The sequence below is a fragment of the Coturnix japonica genome, chromosome 1 (assembly GCF_054131305.1).
Source record: "Coturnix japonica strain WE chromosome 1, WE-NBRP24, whole genome shotgun sequence".
NCBI lineage: Eukaryota > Metazoa > Chordata > Aves > Galliformes > Phasianidae > Coturnix > Coturnix japonica.
In genome coordinates, this window is record NC_140663.1 from 51,180,939 (window position 1) to 51,199,461 (window position 18,523).

At 51.3% G+C, this 18,523-nt stretch overlaps 2 protein-coding genes and 1 long non-coding RNA gene across 50 annotated transcripts in view; 1 reads left to right on the plus strand and 2 right to left on the minus strand.

The window, feature by feature from the left end:
* Window positions 1–380: 380 nt before the first annotated feature.
* MB (myoglobin) lies at window positions 381–4,059 on the minus strand. Its single transcript, XM_015863455.3, has 3 exons — window positions 3,897–4,059; window positions 1,662–1,884; window positions 381–782 (listed from the first exon to the last, which is right to left on the minus strand). Exons 1-3 carry the CDS (start codon window positions 3,989–3,991, stop codon window positions 636–638), a joined length of 465 nt encoding a protein of 154 aa, XP_015718941.1. The 5' UTR covers window positions 3,992–4,059; the 3' UTR covers window positions 381–635.
* A 132-nt stretch (window positions 4,060–4,191) lies between these two features.
* Window positions 4,192–8,057, plus strand: LOC107314328 (uncharacterized). Its single transcript, XR_001555351.3, has 4 exons — window positions 4,192–4,561; window positions 5,222–5,501; window positions 7,294–7,442; window positions 7,542–8,057. It is a non-coding gene; the product is annotated as an uncharacterized LOC107314328 (long non-coding RNA).
* Window positions 8,058–12,447: 4,390 nt separating this feature from the next.
* The window catches only part of RBFOX2 (RNA binding fox-1 homolog 2), a 157,652-nt gene continuing 151,576 nt past the window's right edge, over window positions 12,448–18,523 (minus strand). For 38 of the 48 annotated variants that reach the window (XR_014935598.1, XR_014935617.1, XR_014935622.1 and 35 more), the window contains one exon: window positions 13,949–17,991. Coding sequence is in view for 37 of the 48 variants with exons in the window: in XM_085519063.1 (XP_085375189.1) it covers window positions 17,937–17,991 (55 nt within the window). In the remaining 11 variants the exon portion in view is untranslated. Of the gene's footprint in view, window positions 17,992–18,523 lie in introns of all 48 variants that reach the window. The other 10 variants (XR_004307447.2, XR_014935599.1, XR_014935633.1 and 7 more) reach the window with 3 other exon arrangements.

Genomic DNA, 18,523 nt, shown 5'->3' on the forward strand with positions numbered 1-18,523 from the left:
AAGCCTGCAGATCACAGAGCGCACTACTCCTTATGGTTTTGCTAACATGAGTTTAGCAGGTTGCCAAGCTGACAGCCCCTGGAGACTGACTGCGTTCACCCCCATGAAACAAGGTAACACCAGCAATGGTGCTGAAGGCTTTCCACAGTCACCTGCTAACAGTCTCACCTGCGGGAGGAATCAGATGCTGTGTCCCCACTTCCCACTCTGACGTCTCTTTTGCACCTTTGGGTTCTCTCTTCACCCACTCCTTCACCACACACCTCAACACGCCCCATGTTGTTCCACATCCCCTCATCTCCTGCCATGCCATTTCCCTCTTGAATGAGACTGGGTTTTGGGGACGAGGAAAGATAAAGGACACAGAAATATGCAGAAGGTGACAGATAACCCCTTATATTATTTTTCCTAAGAAAACATTATTTCTTTTGCATACATGAAGCCAGGAAAGGGCAACAATTTATCATGGACATCACTCTGAGTGCCTCTGTGCTGCCTAGGGTGACTCTTGGCCTCTCATCAAAGCATTCCCACACGTCATGGATGGTCAGTTGGAAGATGCCCAGAATAGTGCTGGGGATGCTACTCTGAGACGCATGGCAAGGCCTCCATCGTGGTGTCCTTCTGTATACATGCTAACCCTGGAAACCAAACTCCTTGTACTTGCTGGCCATGTCATTTCGGAACAGCTCCAGGGCCTTCTTCATCGCAGCCTGGGAATCGGCCCCAAAGTCTGAGGCGTGTTTTTCAGCAATGACCTTGATAATGACTTCAGAAATGAACTGTGAAGAAGGAGAGAGAGAAAAAAAATACAGAAGGGACGCTCAGGGTTTATTTTCAGAATATCCAGACTAAAAACTAGGTTGCAGAGCCTGGAAATATCTCCAGGCTAATTCAGTAGCCCTTCCGGCAGTCTCTAGAGAAACACTGGCCGAGCATGCAAGGAGCCTTGGCTGGGCTTTGTTCCTAGCTCGGACACTGATACACTCTGTGACCTTGAGTAGACCACAGTCCTTCCCACTCTTTGTCTGCCCATCCACTAAGGCTGCAAATCCATGTCCTGAACTTGTAAAGTGCTTAGTTTCATGGGTCTTGGTCTCCAGTTCTTCCCCCCAGGGCTTACTCTAAAATTGTACGTCCCTTGTGTGTGGCCACTGCCAATTCTTATGTAATGTCATTTCCCAGGCATGCAGGGACTGCATGGGCTGGTTTATTATTGTTAGGAGTGTCTCAGACAGCATATAGTGTTTGGAATGGAAATCTAATGGAGATTCACAGGAGCTTCTGTGCCTCTTCTTGCCTGTACGCAGAGACCTTTGACTTGAGAAAGTGCTAACTGAAGTCCAGTTACACATCACTAAATAGAATCAGAGAATCTTTAATGTTGGAAAGACCTCTAAGATCAGCTGATCCAACCTCCAGCCCATCCCCACCATGCCCACTGACACATCCCTCAGTGCCACATCCACACGGCTCTGGAACACCTCCAGGGACAGTGACTGCACCACCTCCCTGGGCAGCCTGTGCCACTGCAGCACTGCTCTTTTGGTGAAGAAATTTTTCCTAATACCCAGCCTGAAATAGAAGTGCAGCTCTCAGTGTGGCTGTCTTGTGCACATCCATCACACATCAGACACCAAGTTTCCCTGTCTTTTCCATACCTCCAGATATTTGACTGGGATTTTATGCTTCGTGGCGTGGGTTTGAGCCAGGGGCTTCAGCTCTGACTCATGATTACCCTTCTGCTTCAGGATTTTGCCAAGCTGGGTGAGGACGGTAGCTCCATGTTTCTTCAGATCTTCAGAGCCCTTCATCTGATCAGGGGTCTTCAGGCCTTTGAACTTCTCAAAGCGATCCAAAGTCTCAGGGTGGTCACGGAAAAGTCTGTGGGCAGAAGCAGAAGGATGTGTGAGACATTAGGGAGCTGTCAGCCAGAGCAGAGCCATGGTCCTGCTGATCTGGACACATACAGACAGGCAAATGTGTGATAACTTACATCCCTCCTCAAAGAGATCTTAGTCCCTGCTAGTAAATCCTGCTTTCACTTGAGAATTCTGATGCTTTAGACTTTCCAAATTGTCACCATTCACAATCACTGCATTTAGCATGTTTATAAGCCAGGAAAGCATCTGACCCTACTCTGAATTTGTGTTTTTCATCCTTCCTCTGGGAGGCTGTTCCACAACCTGATGACATTCTGTGTTCAGAAGTTTATTTCACCATCTGTTTTATCCAGCCTGCTTTTTATCATTAGCAACTGATAAAATGCCTCTCGTCTTTGGAGTGCAGAAGCTCGTGATGTACCTCCCTTTGTATTATATCTACTTTAATCCCATGTTCTTATATGTCCTAACATTTGCTCTGGCTGAGACAGAGACACTGCCCCAACCACATCCAACTGGAGCGACAGAGCAGCCATCCTTATTTCTGAACAGCTCTGCCAACAAACACTTTGGCATCAGTCCCCAGAGTAATGGCGACTGTATCAAGACAGAGATGGGTGCCAAGGCTGGTGGTGACACTGGGAGGTGAATTCTCACATTAACCTGAGGGAAAAACAAAACCAAGCAAAACCACCTACCTACACTGCCTCACTAAGGATCCATCCTCTACTTCCCCCGGCCTGTCACCCTGTCAGATCCCAGGTTCTCACTGAGACCTTCCCAGTCCATCTCTGCATCAACCAGCGCCATTCAGTGCTATATACAGATGCTCTGATTGCAAAGTCGAAATGAAATTGGGATGGCTGGTGGTGTCTCATGCTTCCCCTCTGCTGCATTTCCCAGGAGACAGGATGCTGACACCACTAGCAACCAAACTGTAAGGAAATTCCACTCTTTTCCTTGCCTAGAGCCGGGGTGAGAAGGGAAAACTGCCTGTCCTGGTTATTAGGAGCAGTCTGATAATTTGGTGTTGAGAGACGCCAGCTCCGTTGCTCAAGTATACCTGCGGATATTATGCCCTTTGAAGGGCATAACCGAAGTTGCTGCAGCACCAGCAGGAGCAATGGCAGTATTTACATCCATCCCAAACCAAACATTCCTCCCATATAGGTTGCCATTAGGATGAGGGCCAGACTCTCCATTATGCGATGTAATTGTAGGTCAGGCTGCATTAACAAATACCTCAGCTGCATGGAAAACACGAGCTGTCTTGCAGCAAAAACATTCTGTAAACGAGTGACCAGGCTTTGCTGGCATCTCCTTTCAAAGGTCTCTCTTCACGTCCTCCATGATGAGATATTCCCAAGACTCTTGAAAATTCTTCCAAGGAGTATTTGTTTGCTTGTTTGTTTCCATTGGAAATTTCCAGTTGGATCAATATTTTCTAAGCATATTCCCTGGATATGTTACCTATCTAAAAAGTCTTTATTGAGGCACAAGCAGTCACATTTCTAAACCAAGAGAAGTCTGCTCCGCTTCCCCTGCTTCCCTCCCTCAGAAACCCCCTGAAGGAATGAGAAACGAGGTGGAAAAGGCTTTGAATGGGCTGTGGCTTTGCCCAGTGGTGTGGGCTTCTTGCTTTAGCTGTGCTTGAGATAGGAACCCCCCCAAATACCCCCTGCTGTCCTTGGTGTCCCTACCCACCTGGCACTGAGTGCTAAGTGCAGCCCGAGAGCACCCTCGAGAGGGTCTCCCTGTCTTCAGCCCTGCTGGTCCCTAAGGACAGGCAAAGATACTGTGCTATTTTCTGCTCCAAAGCCCTGAGATCTGATACACGGAGTGGCAAAAGCACAGCCTCTCCATTTCTAACCCAGAAACCACAGCAGTGGAGAACCACCTCCCGACAATGCAACAAAACAGCCTGTTGAAACGCACGCGGCTGAGCCCCAGTACTCAGCATTCAGTGGTCTCCCGCCCAAAGCTCTCAGCTCAGGACCGATGCTCGTTGCCTACCTCATCAGAACCTCATGTCCATGGCCAGCAATGTCGGCCTCCACTTTCCCCCAGATGGTGAGGACCTGTTGCCACTCCTGGTCGCTGAGCCCCATGGTTTGCTGGTGGCAGGGACAGACGGGTCTCAAGTGCTGCCTACGGCTGTTGCCTCTCCCCAGAGGGTGGCTGCAGAGCTCACCCGCGGGCTTTATAGCCCCTCCTCGAAGACCTACACCTGTTAATCGTCAGCTGGACATCTTGCTCTCTTTCAGGCTTGTCTAACTAATCAGCGTCTCTCTTTTTTTCTAGGAAGCTATTTTGGGTCAGGTGCTATTGTGAGTGCTACTGATGGCATCATTTCTGCCTTTCGTATTGGACTGGCATATGTCCTGCGCCAGACAGAAAGGGCATTGCCCAAACACACTGCCAGCAGCCTGTCCTGGCTTCCCAAGGTCCCACTGACAGTGTCAAGCTGTGCAGCGGGAGATTCCAGAAGAGCATATTCGTCTGCAAGGCAATGCTGCCTGCCAAGGGACGGCTGGTGGCATCACTCTGCCCTCCTCACGCCTCTCCTTTCCCTGCAGTAGGTCGAGGTCTCTCAAGCCAAGTGTCAGAATCACAAAATCACAGATTGAGAGGAATTGAAAGGGACCTCTGGGCCATCTCTAATTAATCTCTTCTGAGAGGTGAGTGCGGGCAGATGAACCAAAGGGTTAAATGAGATAGCTTGGGTAGGCAGGGTGGCCAAACCAGTTTGGCATCCAAGCCCAAAGGTAGGTGAATTTCTCCCACTGGGTTTAGCTATTGCCTGGTGGCCAAGCCAACCTGCACTTCTCTCCCCTCCCCCCCCCATGCACCGGTTTGCTCCATGTCTGAAATCTCCCCTTTTAAACACCTCAAAACCGAGATTTCACCCTGATTTCTAAGTGCAGACAGCAGGGCAATATCACTTAGTCACGCTTGGCTAAACTGACGGAGGAACGCTTGGAGAGTTCCCTCCCTGCAGCCTCTCTCCTCAAGTCCTCCTCGTTCTGAACAGGGATTTGCATCCCGCTTGGCTCCGCCTTGAGCAGGATCCTGAATGCTGACCTTACTGGTTTACGTGCCCTTCAGACACCAGAGCAATGTGCTCCCAGTACACGAGGGGCTGCTCCTTGTACACCAAGCTCTGTCCTGTTCCCTATGCTGAAGCTGTTGCCTTAATATCTCCCTTTGAGTTTGGTCGGCGCTTCCCTCTCTGCAGCTTTCCCCAGGGCTGGGAAGCCAACAGTCTCTGTGCGGGCATTAACAGCAAACTGTCTGAGGGCTTAATAAGAATACGGGTGTCCCCATTGCTTTTTCTACAGGTGAAGCGGCGATGGCTCCGCGCTGTCGGCCAGGGCGTGCTACCACCTAGTGGCCACGGGCGACAGAGCCAAGCAGAGCGGGGCACAGGCTGCAGGACACACAGGGGCAGCCCCGCACCTTTGGGCCGCATTTCTTTCTCCTTGGAGCATCGCCGTTGCAGACAGAACGCAGCCCCGGCCTGTCAGATGGGAGCCCCGCAGCCCCGCGCTGCCGTGATTCCAAGCTGCAATGAAACGTGCACCTGAGGCAGAGGCACTGATGAATCCTGGCGTTTCGTTTGTGGGTTTTGCTGTTGTCTTCTATTTTCTTTTCATTATAAATACTTTCAGGCAGGAGGGAGAAAAGGATACTCTAAAAGCACCCGATTTTAACAACCCAGAGCATCCTCTGTGTTTGCACAGCAGAACAGCACAGAGAGGCGAGCAGATTTTTTGATCATTCCCTATTTGGTTTCTTGCCTTTTCAATGGAATTTTTCAACATGATGCAATTAAAAGAACCCCACCAGGAGCAGGGGATGGCCGTGGCCCTACTGTGGTACCCAGCGCTGTGCTGAGGGAGCACCAAAAAAAAGCTGGGCACGTTATGTAAATCCCAATTACATAATTAGCATTGCATAATGCTAAGGATAAGGCCCTCTGCAGCCCAGCTTCGGTATCTATGGTGTTTTGCTGATGCGTGGCTTCTGCTAGGAGATGGAGCTGTGCTTTGCTTTCAGCACCTGAGGTTTTGTGCCATGCAGACGGACAGCCAGACAGGTGGGACACTGTGGTGTTAGCTGGGGAGAGCAGGATAACAGCAAAGCCTACAGCCAAAGCAAGGCAACAGCACTGCATTTCTCCAGCTGTGCCTGGCTACAGTGTTTGCAGGATCAAAATGCACTGCATGCACTGTGTGGCTCCTGCCTCTTGTAGGAGACATGGTGGGACAGGCCGGTGCTGCAAGCCCATCTCCTCTCCCCCGTCACCCTGAAGCTCTATTCTTAGCAGTGCTGCAGGCAGGGTTCCCACACACTGATGGATTTCAGCAGCTGGGAGGTGACCTCAGTGCCTGTTTGAAAGGAAGACGCAGGATGAGGAGATGGCAGCACCAGGGGAATGGTTGAGCTGCGGGTCACAGAGCTGTGCTATGCATGGAGCGCCCTAGCATAGGATGCCATTAAGTCAAAGGGAGCTCTGCTTTCATTCAGTACTCACAGAGGGATCTGGACAGGCTGAATCAATGGGTTGAGACCAATGGGATGAAGTTCAACAAGGCCAAGTGTTGGGTCCTGCACTTCAGTCACAACAACCCCATGCAGTGCTACAGGCTTGGGGCACGGCAGCTGGAAAGCTGGATGGAGGAAAATGTTCTGGAGCTGTTGGTTGACAGCTGGCTGAGAATGAGCCAGCAGTGTGCCCAGGTGGTCAAGAAGGCCAAAGGCATCCTGTCTTGTACCAGCATTAGTGCAGCCAGCAGGAGCAGGGAGGTGACCGTCCCTCTGTACTCACCTCTGGTGAGGCCGCACCTCCAGTGCTGTGTTCAGTTCTGGGCCCCTCACTGCCAGAAAAGCACTGAGGCCTTCGAACCTGGGGATTAAGCCTCATATTGCTGTAGTGATACCCAGGGATTTCTACCCTACAAACCAGAATAATAAAGAGGGGAAATCCTCTCGTTGCCACAGTGGGCCAGTGAGTAGCCCTCCAGCTACCAGTGCTTGGCCAGAGGCTGCTGTGGTAGACAGGAAGGTCAGCAGTGCCTTCAAAGCTCATTTTCTGCTATGCATTACCATTCCCACACTAAGCAAGGATCTGGATTTTTTCCCTTCCATGAAGCAGCAGCAACTGCAGCAGTCCCCTGTTCAGTAATTCCTTCTGTGCATCAGCATTCTTACAGGGTATGCCGGAAACAGATCCCTGTATAGAAAATTCTGGGCAAAAGAGAAATGTTTTCTTCAAGCAGATCAACACCGGGTGGCAGTGAACACCCTGAGCACAGCACTGGTGGCTGGGCTGCAGGAGCAGGGCGTCCAGCACTGTGTTTGGGATAGGCTCTGTGTTCACAGGATCTTCCCCCTGCTACTGTTCTTGCAGCTTTGCCTCCTCCCGATTCCATGGAGATCTATCAACTTGCCAGCTCGAGGATCCACAGTGCCCATCATCCACAGCACGGCTGGCAGAGCTGGCGGCAGCGCTTTGTGCTAGGGATGCTCACCAGAGAGTCAGATGGATGTGGCACTGAGGTCAGTGGGCACGGTGGGGATGGGCTGGTGGTTGGACCAGGTGATCTTAGAGATCTTTTCCAATCTTCATGGTTCTCTGTTTCTGTTATCCTTCTTTAGTTAAGGCCTATGAAATCACAGCATGGGGACCAGAAGGGCGCACCCTGGCCATTCAGAGCCACCTGCTCCCATAGGGTACCCCGGGCTGGTGCAGTCAGACAACACTGTGAACATCTTAGCAGACACAACTGCTGCAGGCAACCTGCTTTAACACAGCTTCGGCTATGCAGACGGGAAACAACATCACCAGAAGCCATCAGAGGTGAGAAGAGGAAGAAGAAAGGGCCAATGCACTCCTTGGCAGGAGCTTATTTACCAAACAGCTGGTGGATGTGTGCCTAATTTACACAGGGTAAGAAAAATAAAGGCGCCTGCTGCGAGTACAAAGCTATCGTATGTCGAGTGGGATAATTTCATCATACACAATTACTTCCTACAGATTAGGGTAGAAATAATTAAGCGGAAGGTTGTGCTCTGAGGCAGAGCTCCCCTGGCACCACATTCAGGTCTATGTGGAGGCTCAATGCTCTTAGATGCTCCCAGAACCAAATCCCCAAACTTCAGACCGTGCTCCCCAGCAGCTCAGCCACCTGCTGTGCCCTTTGAAGTATCGTCTCAGAGTTTAATTTAAATCTTTATCCTCCTTCCTTACCTTTAGTTTCCCTTTTCTTACCCATATAGCTGTGAACTTTGCAAGTTTGTCTTCTGCTGTCTCTGTAGGAGCATTACCGGGAGGTTCTTCTGGGGGCTGTCCCTGTGCCCCTGTCTTACCTGGGCAGGGATGAGGGACCTCGAGTCGCTTGCTGGCAGTGGCACCCCTATGTCAGGGAGCAGCCAAAGGGCCCCGGGGGCTTTGGGGCTGCCAGCAACCAGAGAAGTATCTTCAGCTTGAGGGAGGTTGACACCATCGTTTTCTTTCTTTCAGCTCCACCCTCCTACTCCCCCCCCCCCTCTCCCCTTGCCTGAACTCACAAGTGAACCAGAAGCTGAAATTTTGGACATCTCTGCTCAGGAGTGAAATTATAGCAGCAGCGAATGCTTTCCAGGTGCCTCAGTGAGGTATGAAACGTGCTCCTTCCTTTCTGTCTTTGCCCACACATGCATGTTTCGGCTTCCCTCCACCTCCGCCAGCACATGACCTCAGGCAGCCAAGCAGCAGAAGAGCATTAACCCACATTTGCCCCAGACCTTCTCCGTTCCCTATAGCTGTGCAGCCTGCCACATGTGGAGCTGCCCAATTGCCCCCACATCAGGGGTGACACAGATGGATTTGGGGCTGTGGGTTGGTGGCTCTGCACGGCTGGACACTGCCCAAGGTCCAGCTGAGGAGACAGCGCCAAGCAACCCAGCCATGTGCTCATCCCCACGACATGGCTGCAATATCCCATCACATGCTGGCTTAGAGACTGATAGGGAGAGGTTTCACAGTGATGGGCCCAGTAGGAGCCCATTTAGGAGGGGTGTCTCAAGAAGGCCTGCCACCCACACCCACAGAACAGGAACTGCAGGAGCATGTTACCCACCAGCCACATATCCCCATCACTTTACACAGCCAAATGGTGACTTCTTGTCCATAAAAAAAAAACAAAAAACACCAATAATTTGAAGAAAACAATCTAATTAAGGGGTAAATATTTAGCTTGAAATGAGCAGACAGATATTCAAAACCGTTTTCTGACATGACAAATGATCTGAGAGGATCTGCGCCATGGGCACTGTGTGCTGCTCAAACAGGATTTAAAAATACACGGCGTGGCAGCAAAAATAGACCTGACCCTGAGCACAGACATCACCACTCAGACAAACGTCTCCTGTACAACGCTGTCGATGGTTTGGATGGCAGCCAGACCTGGAGATGGCATCACCCACCTCCATCAGCACTGCCACCATCAACTCCTGCTGGCTTGCGGGCCTTGACATGGAAGCCAGGCCTTGCTGAAGACTTAAGGGACACTCCTGTCCTCTTACTCACATAGCCTGACCTTGGGCTCTTGGCATGCTGGGCAAGACCCAAAATGTCTCTTGCTGCCTTTGCCATGGTAAAGTTATGAGATGTGGCCCAAGGAGACCCAAGCAGACTCACTGTGCACCTGCGCAGGTCCATGGCCTTGCAGGGAAGGCCCTGCTGTGGGATGTCCCCATGGAGCACCATGGTTCTTCTCCCCCCAGGCAGCTCTGTGCCTCCCACCTGCATGAACCCGGCTGAAGGCGTGAGCTCTATCTGGAGAGCAGCAGCACCAAGGGGGTGCGCCGATGGGGAACAGCAAAGGCCCAGCAGTTTTCTGCATGGTGAGGTTTCCCAGCCTCTGGGAGGATGGGAGCATCCTTGGCAAACAGCAGAGGATGGCAACACGAGGCTGTGCTGGCACTGATGTAAACACGTGGGGGCTGCTGTTGTCGAAGGGCAGTCGGAAATCAGTGATTTCCGAGCGGAGTTCAGCCGGGGAGCGCCGGGGCTATAAAAAGCAAAGTGACTTTGAGTTTTGACGCTTCCTCCCGAGACACACAAAAGTGATTTGTGATTCAAAAGATGAGGAATTTATCATCAAAAAGAGCTGGGACAGAGCTCAGTGTTTACACATGGAAGACAGGCACCAAGAGCAGATATATTTATACCCACCCATTAATAAAAGAAGCCAAGTCAACCATACCTTTGTGCTAAAGTTAGAGTGCGGCGCTCGGCATGTCCTTAAAAAGGCAAGAAAGTTTCTGCAAACTGGGACAGCTGCTGGGGCTGCTGGCTGTGCATGGCTCCCAGCATGGATGCGTTGCTGCAGCAAAGCAGCCAAAGGCTGTGAAGCTCCTGCCCTGCTGCTGCTGCAGGGAGAGAAACAGGAGCACACAAAAGCTGGAGGAGCAGCAGCACTCAGTTGTGGGGGTTTGGCCATAGGGTGAAGGCAGAGCAGCCAGGCCAGCGGGCGAGTCACCACAAATAAGGTCAGCAGTAGGGCCAGCCAGCATGAGTCACTGGAAGCTCCCGGCTTGGGATGTGACATTTAGAAATGCTTCAGCCATAACTCACTGCAGTGAGCCCCGCGGCCCACACAGAGGGCTGGAGTTTTCCAGCCACAAGACCCAGACACCAGGGTGTGTTACAGCACTAGGAAAGCCAGAGCTTTGCTCCTTGTAAGGTACTTCTAGAAAGCAACTAATTGCCCTTCTTTGGGGTGAGCAAGCAGATGAGCTTTGGCAGTCTCATCTTCTTTGTTCCTGCCACCTCCACCTCCAGCTGCTCCAGCTCAGCCCCAGCTGCAGGAGCCCATACCATGCAACACAGCTCATATGGATATTAACACTGAGAACAACAAATGCATCCCACCTGAACCAAAGTTAAAGGCCATCAGAAGAATGCCCAGGCCATCACCCTGAAGCTAGGATGGTCAGTAGGAAGACAGCAGTAAACTCCAAGCAAAAGTCACCCCGCTGCTGCCCTGGGAACCGGGGCTCCTCCCCAGCCATCAGCACCTGCCCACCAGATCACCAGGCCAAGGACAGCGGCACTGTGCAGGGCCTGATCCACAGCCACTGGGCCAGCACTGACACTTCGATCCCAACCATCCCCACTCCTAATGGACCATTCTTACCCTTGGTCAGCTTGCTAAAGTATCACCATCAACTTCCTTGGACACACTTTATTTCTAGCAAGCCTACTTTGAGTAAAGCAGAAATGTTACTGCATTGAGAACCACTCACTCACTCTCTTTATATGAGCTGATACTGATCAGACAAGGGGACACGGCTTTAAACTAAAAGAAGGGAGATTTAGGCCAGATGTTATGGAGAAATTCTCCACTCAGAGGGCAGTGAGGCACTGGCGCAGCTGCCCAGAGAGCTGTGGGTGCCTTATCCCTGGAGGTTCAAGGCCAGGTTGGATGGGGCCCTGGGCAGCCTGAGCTGGTGGGTGACAGCCCTGCCCACAGCACAGGGTGGAGCTGGGTGGGCTTTGAGGTCCCTTCCAAATTGAGCTGTTCTGTGATTTCACGACTGCTTTAAGGGCTTAGCAGCCAGCTCCAAGAGCAGCCATTTTCCCCACATGCCTTGAAATGAAGGCTGAGCCCCGTGCTGTCATTTCTTCACTTTCTGAGCACCCCACTGCCTCGTGCTTTGGTCCCAGCGCTGCAGGGCTTCATCTCCAGACATCTCCCGATGCAGAGCCCCTGCCCCAGCTCTGCCACCATCAGCCCTGACTCCCAGGCATCTAATTTTAGCAGCTGCTGCTGAACATCCTCTCAAGTTATTGTTAGAATGCAGCGAGCATCATCTGACGGGAACACACTGCAGCTCCTCAGTAAACACCACAGAGGAATGCTGGAGGAGCACACGCAGTCTCGCAGCGCTGCCCACAGCCCCTTCCTCTTGTGCCCGTTGTCTCACATCTCCAAAACCAACCCAACAAACCCCGTGCTGGCCTCAGCTGTACTCGGCCCATTCAGCACCATCGTCTCACTCAGCTGATTCTTCCGCAATTACTTACAAATTGCCCACGGGGATTTATTATTTGTTATTTTTAGGCTCATTTCAGCGGAAAAGGCATCTGATTGTGTCTGTGTGTGTGTATATATATATATATATATATTTGCATGACATCTTTCACTTGAGGATCTCTGAGCGCTTCACGGAATACGAATGAACTCCCGCTTGGCTGCAGTGCTGCTGCTGGTGCAGATGGGAGAAGCAGAGCAGTGGTTAAAGCCACGTCTGAGCTCCTGGAGAAGCGCAGGGTTACGGGCAGGCAGGCTGAGATCGCACCAGGCTTCACCCTTTACAAGAGAACCACGGACCTGTTATGGTTGGAACAGGGCTGCGCTCTCATCTTGTTCAGCCATCTGCCTACCGCCGGTATTGCCCACCATGGATCCATCTCCATTTCCATCTCCATCTCCCCCCCTTATCAGCAGTGCCCTGTGGGAGATGCGCTGCTGGAACCCACCCATGCATGGACAAACACAACACGGAGCCACCCGACTGGTGTTTCTCTCTTTTATTTAAAAACAGTGCTTCATTACCATTTGCAAAGGGTTAGGAAGGGTTTTCCCCCCTTGCTTAGAGTTTATAAAAGCCAGCAACATGATCAATAATTTATACACATGGATAGTAATACAAAAAAAAAAAAAAAAAAAAAAAAAAAGGAAAAAAAAGAAGAAAAAAAAAAAAGGAATAAAAGCTAAAGATCTAACTACTCCGACCTTCACAATTCCAGCTACTTGATAATTATAGGAATAACCCAATGAATACTGTATGGTCTGAAAGCTACTATACAATATGATACTTAACGAGGGAGGGTGGGAAGTCAAGAGGCTGTCACAAAGCCCTGGGATGCAGCTGCTGCTTCTCCAGAGTCAGCGGGGAAATGGGACCCTGGGCAAGCGGCTCGGGCGTCCTAGGAAATGAGCCAGGGGAAGGGGCCGCGTCCATGGGGGCACGTCCCGCTCCCCGGCGGTACCTGGCAATGGGAGGTGCTGGGGGGGCCGTGGGGAGGGGTGAATCCCTCGCTGCCTCGGGAGGCGCTGCAGCATCTCAGCCTTGCAAGGAAACCCTCTGGGTCTCCAGCAGGTCAGCGCCATGCTCTGCCAGTCGGCATCGCTCTGCGGCCCCGCTTCAAGGCTGCTGCGGGCCCCAGGTTTGAGCTCCAGCTATTTACAAGCAGGATTCTATCATAGGGGGAAAAAAAGATATAAAAATCCCAAACAAAACAAAAAGGGGGGAAAAAAAAAGAAAAAAGCCCCAAACCAAATCACATCCCCTGGGGTAAAAGATCATTTAATCACATGGTTAATGCAGCCAAATCCAAGCTGCCAAAACTACAACGTGCACACAAAATACTGTGGTCAAACAAACTAACAAACAAAAAGTCAGAGGAAAACAAGACCAAAACTGAGACTGCTCCTGCGGGAGGCCTGAATGCTGCATGGAACCCACTGACTGGGGAAGCAATGAGCCGCTCCACCAGTGGAGAACTGGGAGCTTGGTCTAAGATTTCTCATTGACCCACTCCAGGAAAAAAGAAGTGTGTGGGGGATATGAAGTGGTGTTTCGCTGACTGCCAGCCAAAGGAGCAATGGGGTGGACGGCTTCAGACACCAGCAGTCTCCTGGTCAATCAGGGAAGGATTCTGGCTTGCTAAGAGGCGCAGCCCCATACCCAGGGGATGATCACTGGCAGTGCTTCCCAACGTTGAGCTGGTGGCAGGGACAGGACCCAGACGCCTGCAGCTGCATGGATCTGCCCTCAATGCATGCTGGGGAGGGAGGGGGGCTGTCCTGCTGAGTTCTGCTAAAGGAACACGTACCAGGGAAAAGCCCTGAGCCTGCTTGAGTAGGGCCCCATTTCACACGCTGGCCATTGGCCTCCTGCTCGCCTTGGGGACTGGAGTTGCTGTTGCAGAAGAGAGGTTTGACTGAGGTTTGAGGGTAGAGAGGGCAACCAGTAAAGTGGGGCGGAGGGAAGGGGCTCATCAGACATTAACATCACCAAAAATAGTGTTTTATGCAACAAAGAATCAAGTCTCACTGCTGTATACTACAAAATGTTTGACATTTTCCAAGAGCATGACAAAATAAAAACACAAAGAAGTTTACATTGGATGCTCATTGCATTCACTAGGTTGGGTTGGTTTCAGTTCCCCCCCACTCCTATATGAAAACAGTGCAAACAGGTAACACGCTTCAACCATCACCCTCTGCACCAAGGGCTGCAGCCCCCGCACGCTTCCCCAGTGCAGCCGGACCCAGAGCCCATGTTGGTTTCCCTTTGATAAGTTTCCAAGTGCTCCCAAACATGTTCTCTACCCGCCTCCTGCTTTGGGGCTGAGCTGGGACGCAGACAGGGAAGGGCTGGGGATGTGTGTGGGTAGGAACCAACTGGGGGGCTCTGCACTCCCCAGCTGGGAGCTCTCTACACCAGCGAGCAGCCCACATTTCCTTTCAGGATGAGAAAGGTGGGCGATGAGATGGTGGCACCAAGGGTACCACAGCCAACACCTGAGCCTGCTACTCTGACACCTCTCATACTGCACACTTCCACAGATAAAATGGGTGAGAACAGGGGACAAACTACTACCTGTGCATTAGGGATGGGGAAGCAAGCCTAGGGCAGTGATGTGAAGGTCACTGACAGGGCCCTGACTGAACCACAGGTCTCCTGAGCAAGTCCTTGCTGGGCCAGCCTGCTCTCCCTCAGGCTACTTCAAAACATGGCTTTGTCTCTCCGAATCCCTCATTGGATCCACCCAGACCTGGTTGAGCTCCCTGCAGTCCCAGCTCCCAACACAGCTTTTCCTAAAGCTTTTCCTAGCAGCTGGGTAGCATTGGGAGGGTTGTACTGCACGCCAGGCACCCGATGAGACCTATTCCCAATAGAGAGTGTGCTATGCCAGTACAATTCAGCTGTATACCAGCACAACCATTCCCTCAAGGAAAGACAGACCGGCACATTAAAGTAAAAACTAAAGGAGCTCTTCAACTCAAAATTGTATCATGATTACATGGTGCGCTGGCCATATCCACTGTAAGACAGAACAGGCAGCAACACTCAGAGGAACTTCCCTTCCTCTGCACCAAGAGGAACCCCCGGGTGCCACCAGACAAGAGGTGACAGCATTATGCTCTGTGCCAGCCCCTGCTGTCCCTGTGAAAGCCAAGCCCCGGGGACTCGCCTACAGAGCCACCTCAGGGACAATGTAAGCTGCTGTCTGCCAAACAAGCCAGGACACAGTTAAACTCATTAAGAGCAACTCATTTTGCATAGGGAGATATAGGCTCTGTCCTCACTCCTCCAGAAGACAGTATAGCCAAGGTTTGGCTGCTCTGAATGCACCTCATTACGATCCAAGCAAAACCACACCTGCTGTTTGCCAATGGGGAGCGCGGCACCCCCGCCACTCACTGCAACGTTTCAGACTTTGGGAGCTCGATGGGGAGCAATGGGAGCAGGAGGAACCAGGATACTATGGAGCAGGTTTTACTCAGAGATCGTACAGTGGGGCACCACAACAAAGCCCCCTGGCTTCTCGACAGATGGGCCGAAGCTGCCGTGCATAGACTCTGCTAGGAGGCAGAAATGGGGCCGGCGTCCTGCGCCCGAGAAGCAGAGTTGGGGGTGGGTGAGAAGGGCGAGAACCAACTGAACTGAACTGCAGGGAAGGGGCAGAGGGTCATGAACCCCACGGTGGGCACAGCTCCCCTCACACTGCTCCTACCACAGAGCCTCCTGCAGCTCAGCGACAGCCCCCAGGAGCCCCGATTCCCTCTCATTTCCTAGTTTTAGTGAAAGCCCCAACACCCTGCGCCCCCCCCTCCCTGTTTATTCAATCTAACTAAAATATTTATATACAAACAAACAAAAAAATTGTCACAACAGCAACAAACCAAACTTTGGCTTGGGAAAAAAATAAAGAAGTAAAAACCAACAATAAAACCAGGAAAAAAAAATAAAAATAACAACAAACAGAACAAAAACAAAACCCAGCAAAAGGTGGCCAACAGGCTGGCAGTTTGGTGCCCCCTTCTTCTAGCTATTCCTCCAGAGAATCAATAGCTTAAGGGTCTCTAGCTTAACTAATGGTCTCCCCATCTTTCCCCTCTGCTGCACCCAGAGAGGCTGTGTTTCACTGGGGGAGAGCAAAGAATGTGTGGCTGTGCATGGCTGGGCCAGGACACCTCCCCGGGAGCTCAGCTTGTGGACACTGCTTAGTGTTAAATGCAGGAGGTTTCCTATTGTGGGATCAGCAGTGGATGCAAAGCAGGGGAATGGCGGGAGTAGGAGAGGCTCCACCAACAAACCTGTGCTCCAAGAAGCCCTTCCAAGAAGCAAGAGTTGTGGCAGCCCAGAGAAACCACACTTCTCTAACACAGCTTAGGGATGGTGAAAGAGCACTTCCCTCTGAGCTCTGGGGCTGCTGGGAACCTGGGGTGGAGGTCAGCCAAGAATGCCAACATTGCAGCCCAGCCAAATGGCTGCTGGGGAGAGAAGGGAGACAGTGCTGGGGGGGTCATGGAGCTGCACCCCGAGCAGGCTCTCCACTTCCAAATCTTGTCATACGTAGTGTCATTATGGACCCAGCAGCCCAGGTGCACAACTTTCTATGGGAGGTTGGGCAGAACGGACTCAGAGCTCCAATGTGACTGAAAGGGCCTTAGAGCTTGAGGTGGGAAGTTCCTATGAATTCAGAGCTTGTACAAGCTGCTCCTGCCTCCCCCCAAACTCCCGACCAAAACAAAACCACTTCAGGATCACATTTGAACATAAAGGACGCTCCTCCCCCAGACAAACCCACATGCGTGTTCCCCTCACCTCAGCAGCTTACACACTGACTCGCTTTTCCTCACTCACGTTACTAGAAACAGATCACTCGCTGCAGTGCCTAAGCAGCTCAGGATGAGCAGGAGGAGAGACGTTGCTGGCTGGATGTCAGCATCGATGCACGCTTTTCTTCAGCCACAGCTTTCTTCATCATCACGGCTGCACGCAGCTGGAACCGCTTGCCATCCACAGCAGAGGTACCGTGTGATGCTGCACTGCATCGGCCACTCCTCGAGGAAGAGAGGGAGCAAAGGGACAGCAAGGGAGAAGGGTCTCGAAAAGGAGGATGGAAAACTAAGAGAGTTACAGCCACCAGCAATGGACAACGATCAGCTAGAGTAAGTTGTGTGTGCGGGAGGGAAGGATCCTCCTCCTTGAAAAACTCCTTTCAAAGTCTCGTCCCCTACGCAGCGGTAACAGCCAAAGTCTTTGGGCAGGTTGAGGAAATCTTCTCTCGCCGAGTCTAAAGTCCTGACACTGCTGCAACTGTCCCAACCGCGCGCGTCAGGTGCTGATAAAAAGAAGGAGGGAAGTCTCCGCATTTCCCCCTTCTCCGTATGCAATATCTCCTGCCAGCATTAGGTCCCAGCCACAGCCAAGGAGCGCTTCCTTCTGCAGAGCGGAAACACGGCAGGTGAAGACTCCTCCCTCACGTCCTCCCGGGCACCGAGCGCCGGGCCCAGGGCAGCAACTCTGCCTGCGCGTTCCTGATTAATCTCACCACAGCGATTCCTAACAGCTTTCCTTATCGCTAATCGCCTTTTCCGTGATTGGTAGGATAAGCTTTGCACCAACATACAGACACGGAAATGCATTATCTCTTTTTTTTCTTTTTTTTTTTTGTTTTTGGTTTTTTTTTTGTTCTTTTTTTTTTTTTCTTTTTTTACCACAGTTAAAATAAAATAATAATTAAAAAAAAAAAAAGAAAACAAAACAAACAAAAAAAAAACCCACAATCTTTGGAACAAAAGAATTAAAGGCAGAAATTTAAAGGAGAAAAAAAAAATACATATTCAAAGAACATAGTGAGGTATAAAAAAGTATTCTCTTTTGTTTTTGTTTTTCCTCCTCATCTTGCTATAGAGTTCCTCTACTAGTAAATATTGCAATAGCCAGGCCTCATGAACTGGGGGGGCTGTCCCACTTGCAGGGGGCTCACGTCACTTCAGTAGGGGGCAAATCGGCTGTAGCCACCTCGGTATAAACTCGCCTGCAGAAATCAAATGAGAAGAGAAGAGGTTGTTAGGAGGGCAAACTGTGCCTGCAGGCACTCAGGACTAGTGGACTGTCCTGGCACTGACCGGCCGCCATGTGAGAGATAAAAGATCATCTTGCCTGCCAAAGTGAGCCATAGCTCATGGGCCAGGCTCACAGGCAGCCAGCTGGAGAGGAAGTCTGGCAAGTCCCAGGCATGGGGACCTCAGTATGAGAAGGACTCATGAGTCCTACCCTCTAAGCCAGTTGCCTAGGCTGACGTTTCAGATAGCAGAGGTACACTTCTAGGATGCTCTTCACCTGGCCTTAAGGTACAGGTCTGACAGAGGCACGATGACCTGCTATCCTAGAAGAACCTCTGCTTCCTCCATTGACTCTAAAAGGAATCCACACGTTGAGCTGAGGCTCAAACGCAGGTGCTACACTGCAGTCATCTATATTTAGGTGCATTTTTTTCTCCGCACACATTTGCATTCCAGCCTTTGCAGTAACACAGATACCGCACTGGCTAGAAGCAGATGGGCAGG

Bases quoted from the DNA above. Each gene is read 5' to 3' on its own strand.
- MB (XM_015863455.3), bottom strand. From the start codon at position 3,991: ATGGGGCTCAGCGACCAGGAGTGGCAACAGGTCCTCACCATCTGGGGG. The intron at 1,885-3,896 runs GTAGGCAACGAG...TTCTGCCCACAG, and splicing joins GGACATGAGGTTCTGATGAG to ACTTTTCCGTGACCACCCTG. The intron at 783-1,661 runs GTATGGAAAAGA...CCTTCTTCACAG, and splicing joins TCCCAGTCAAATATCTGGAG to TTCATTTCTGAAGTCATTAT.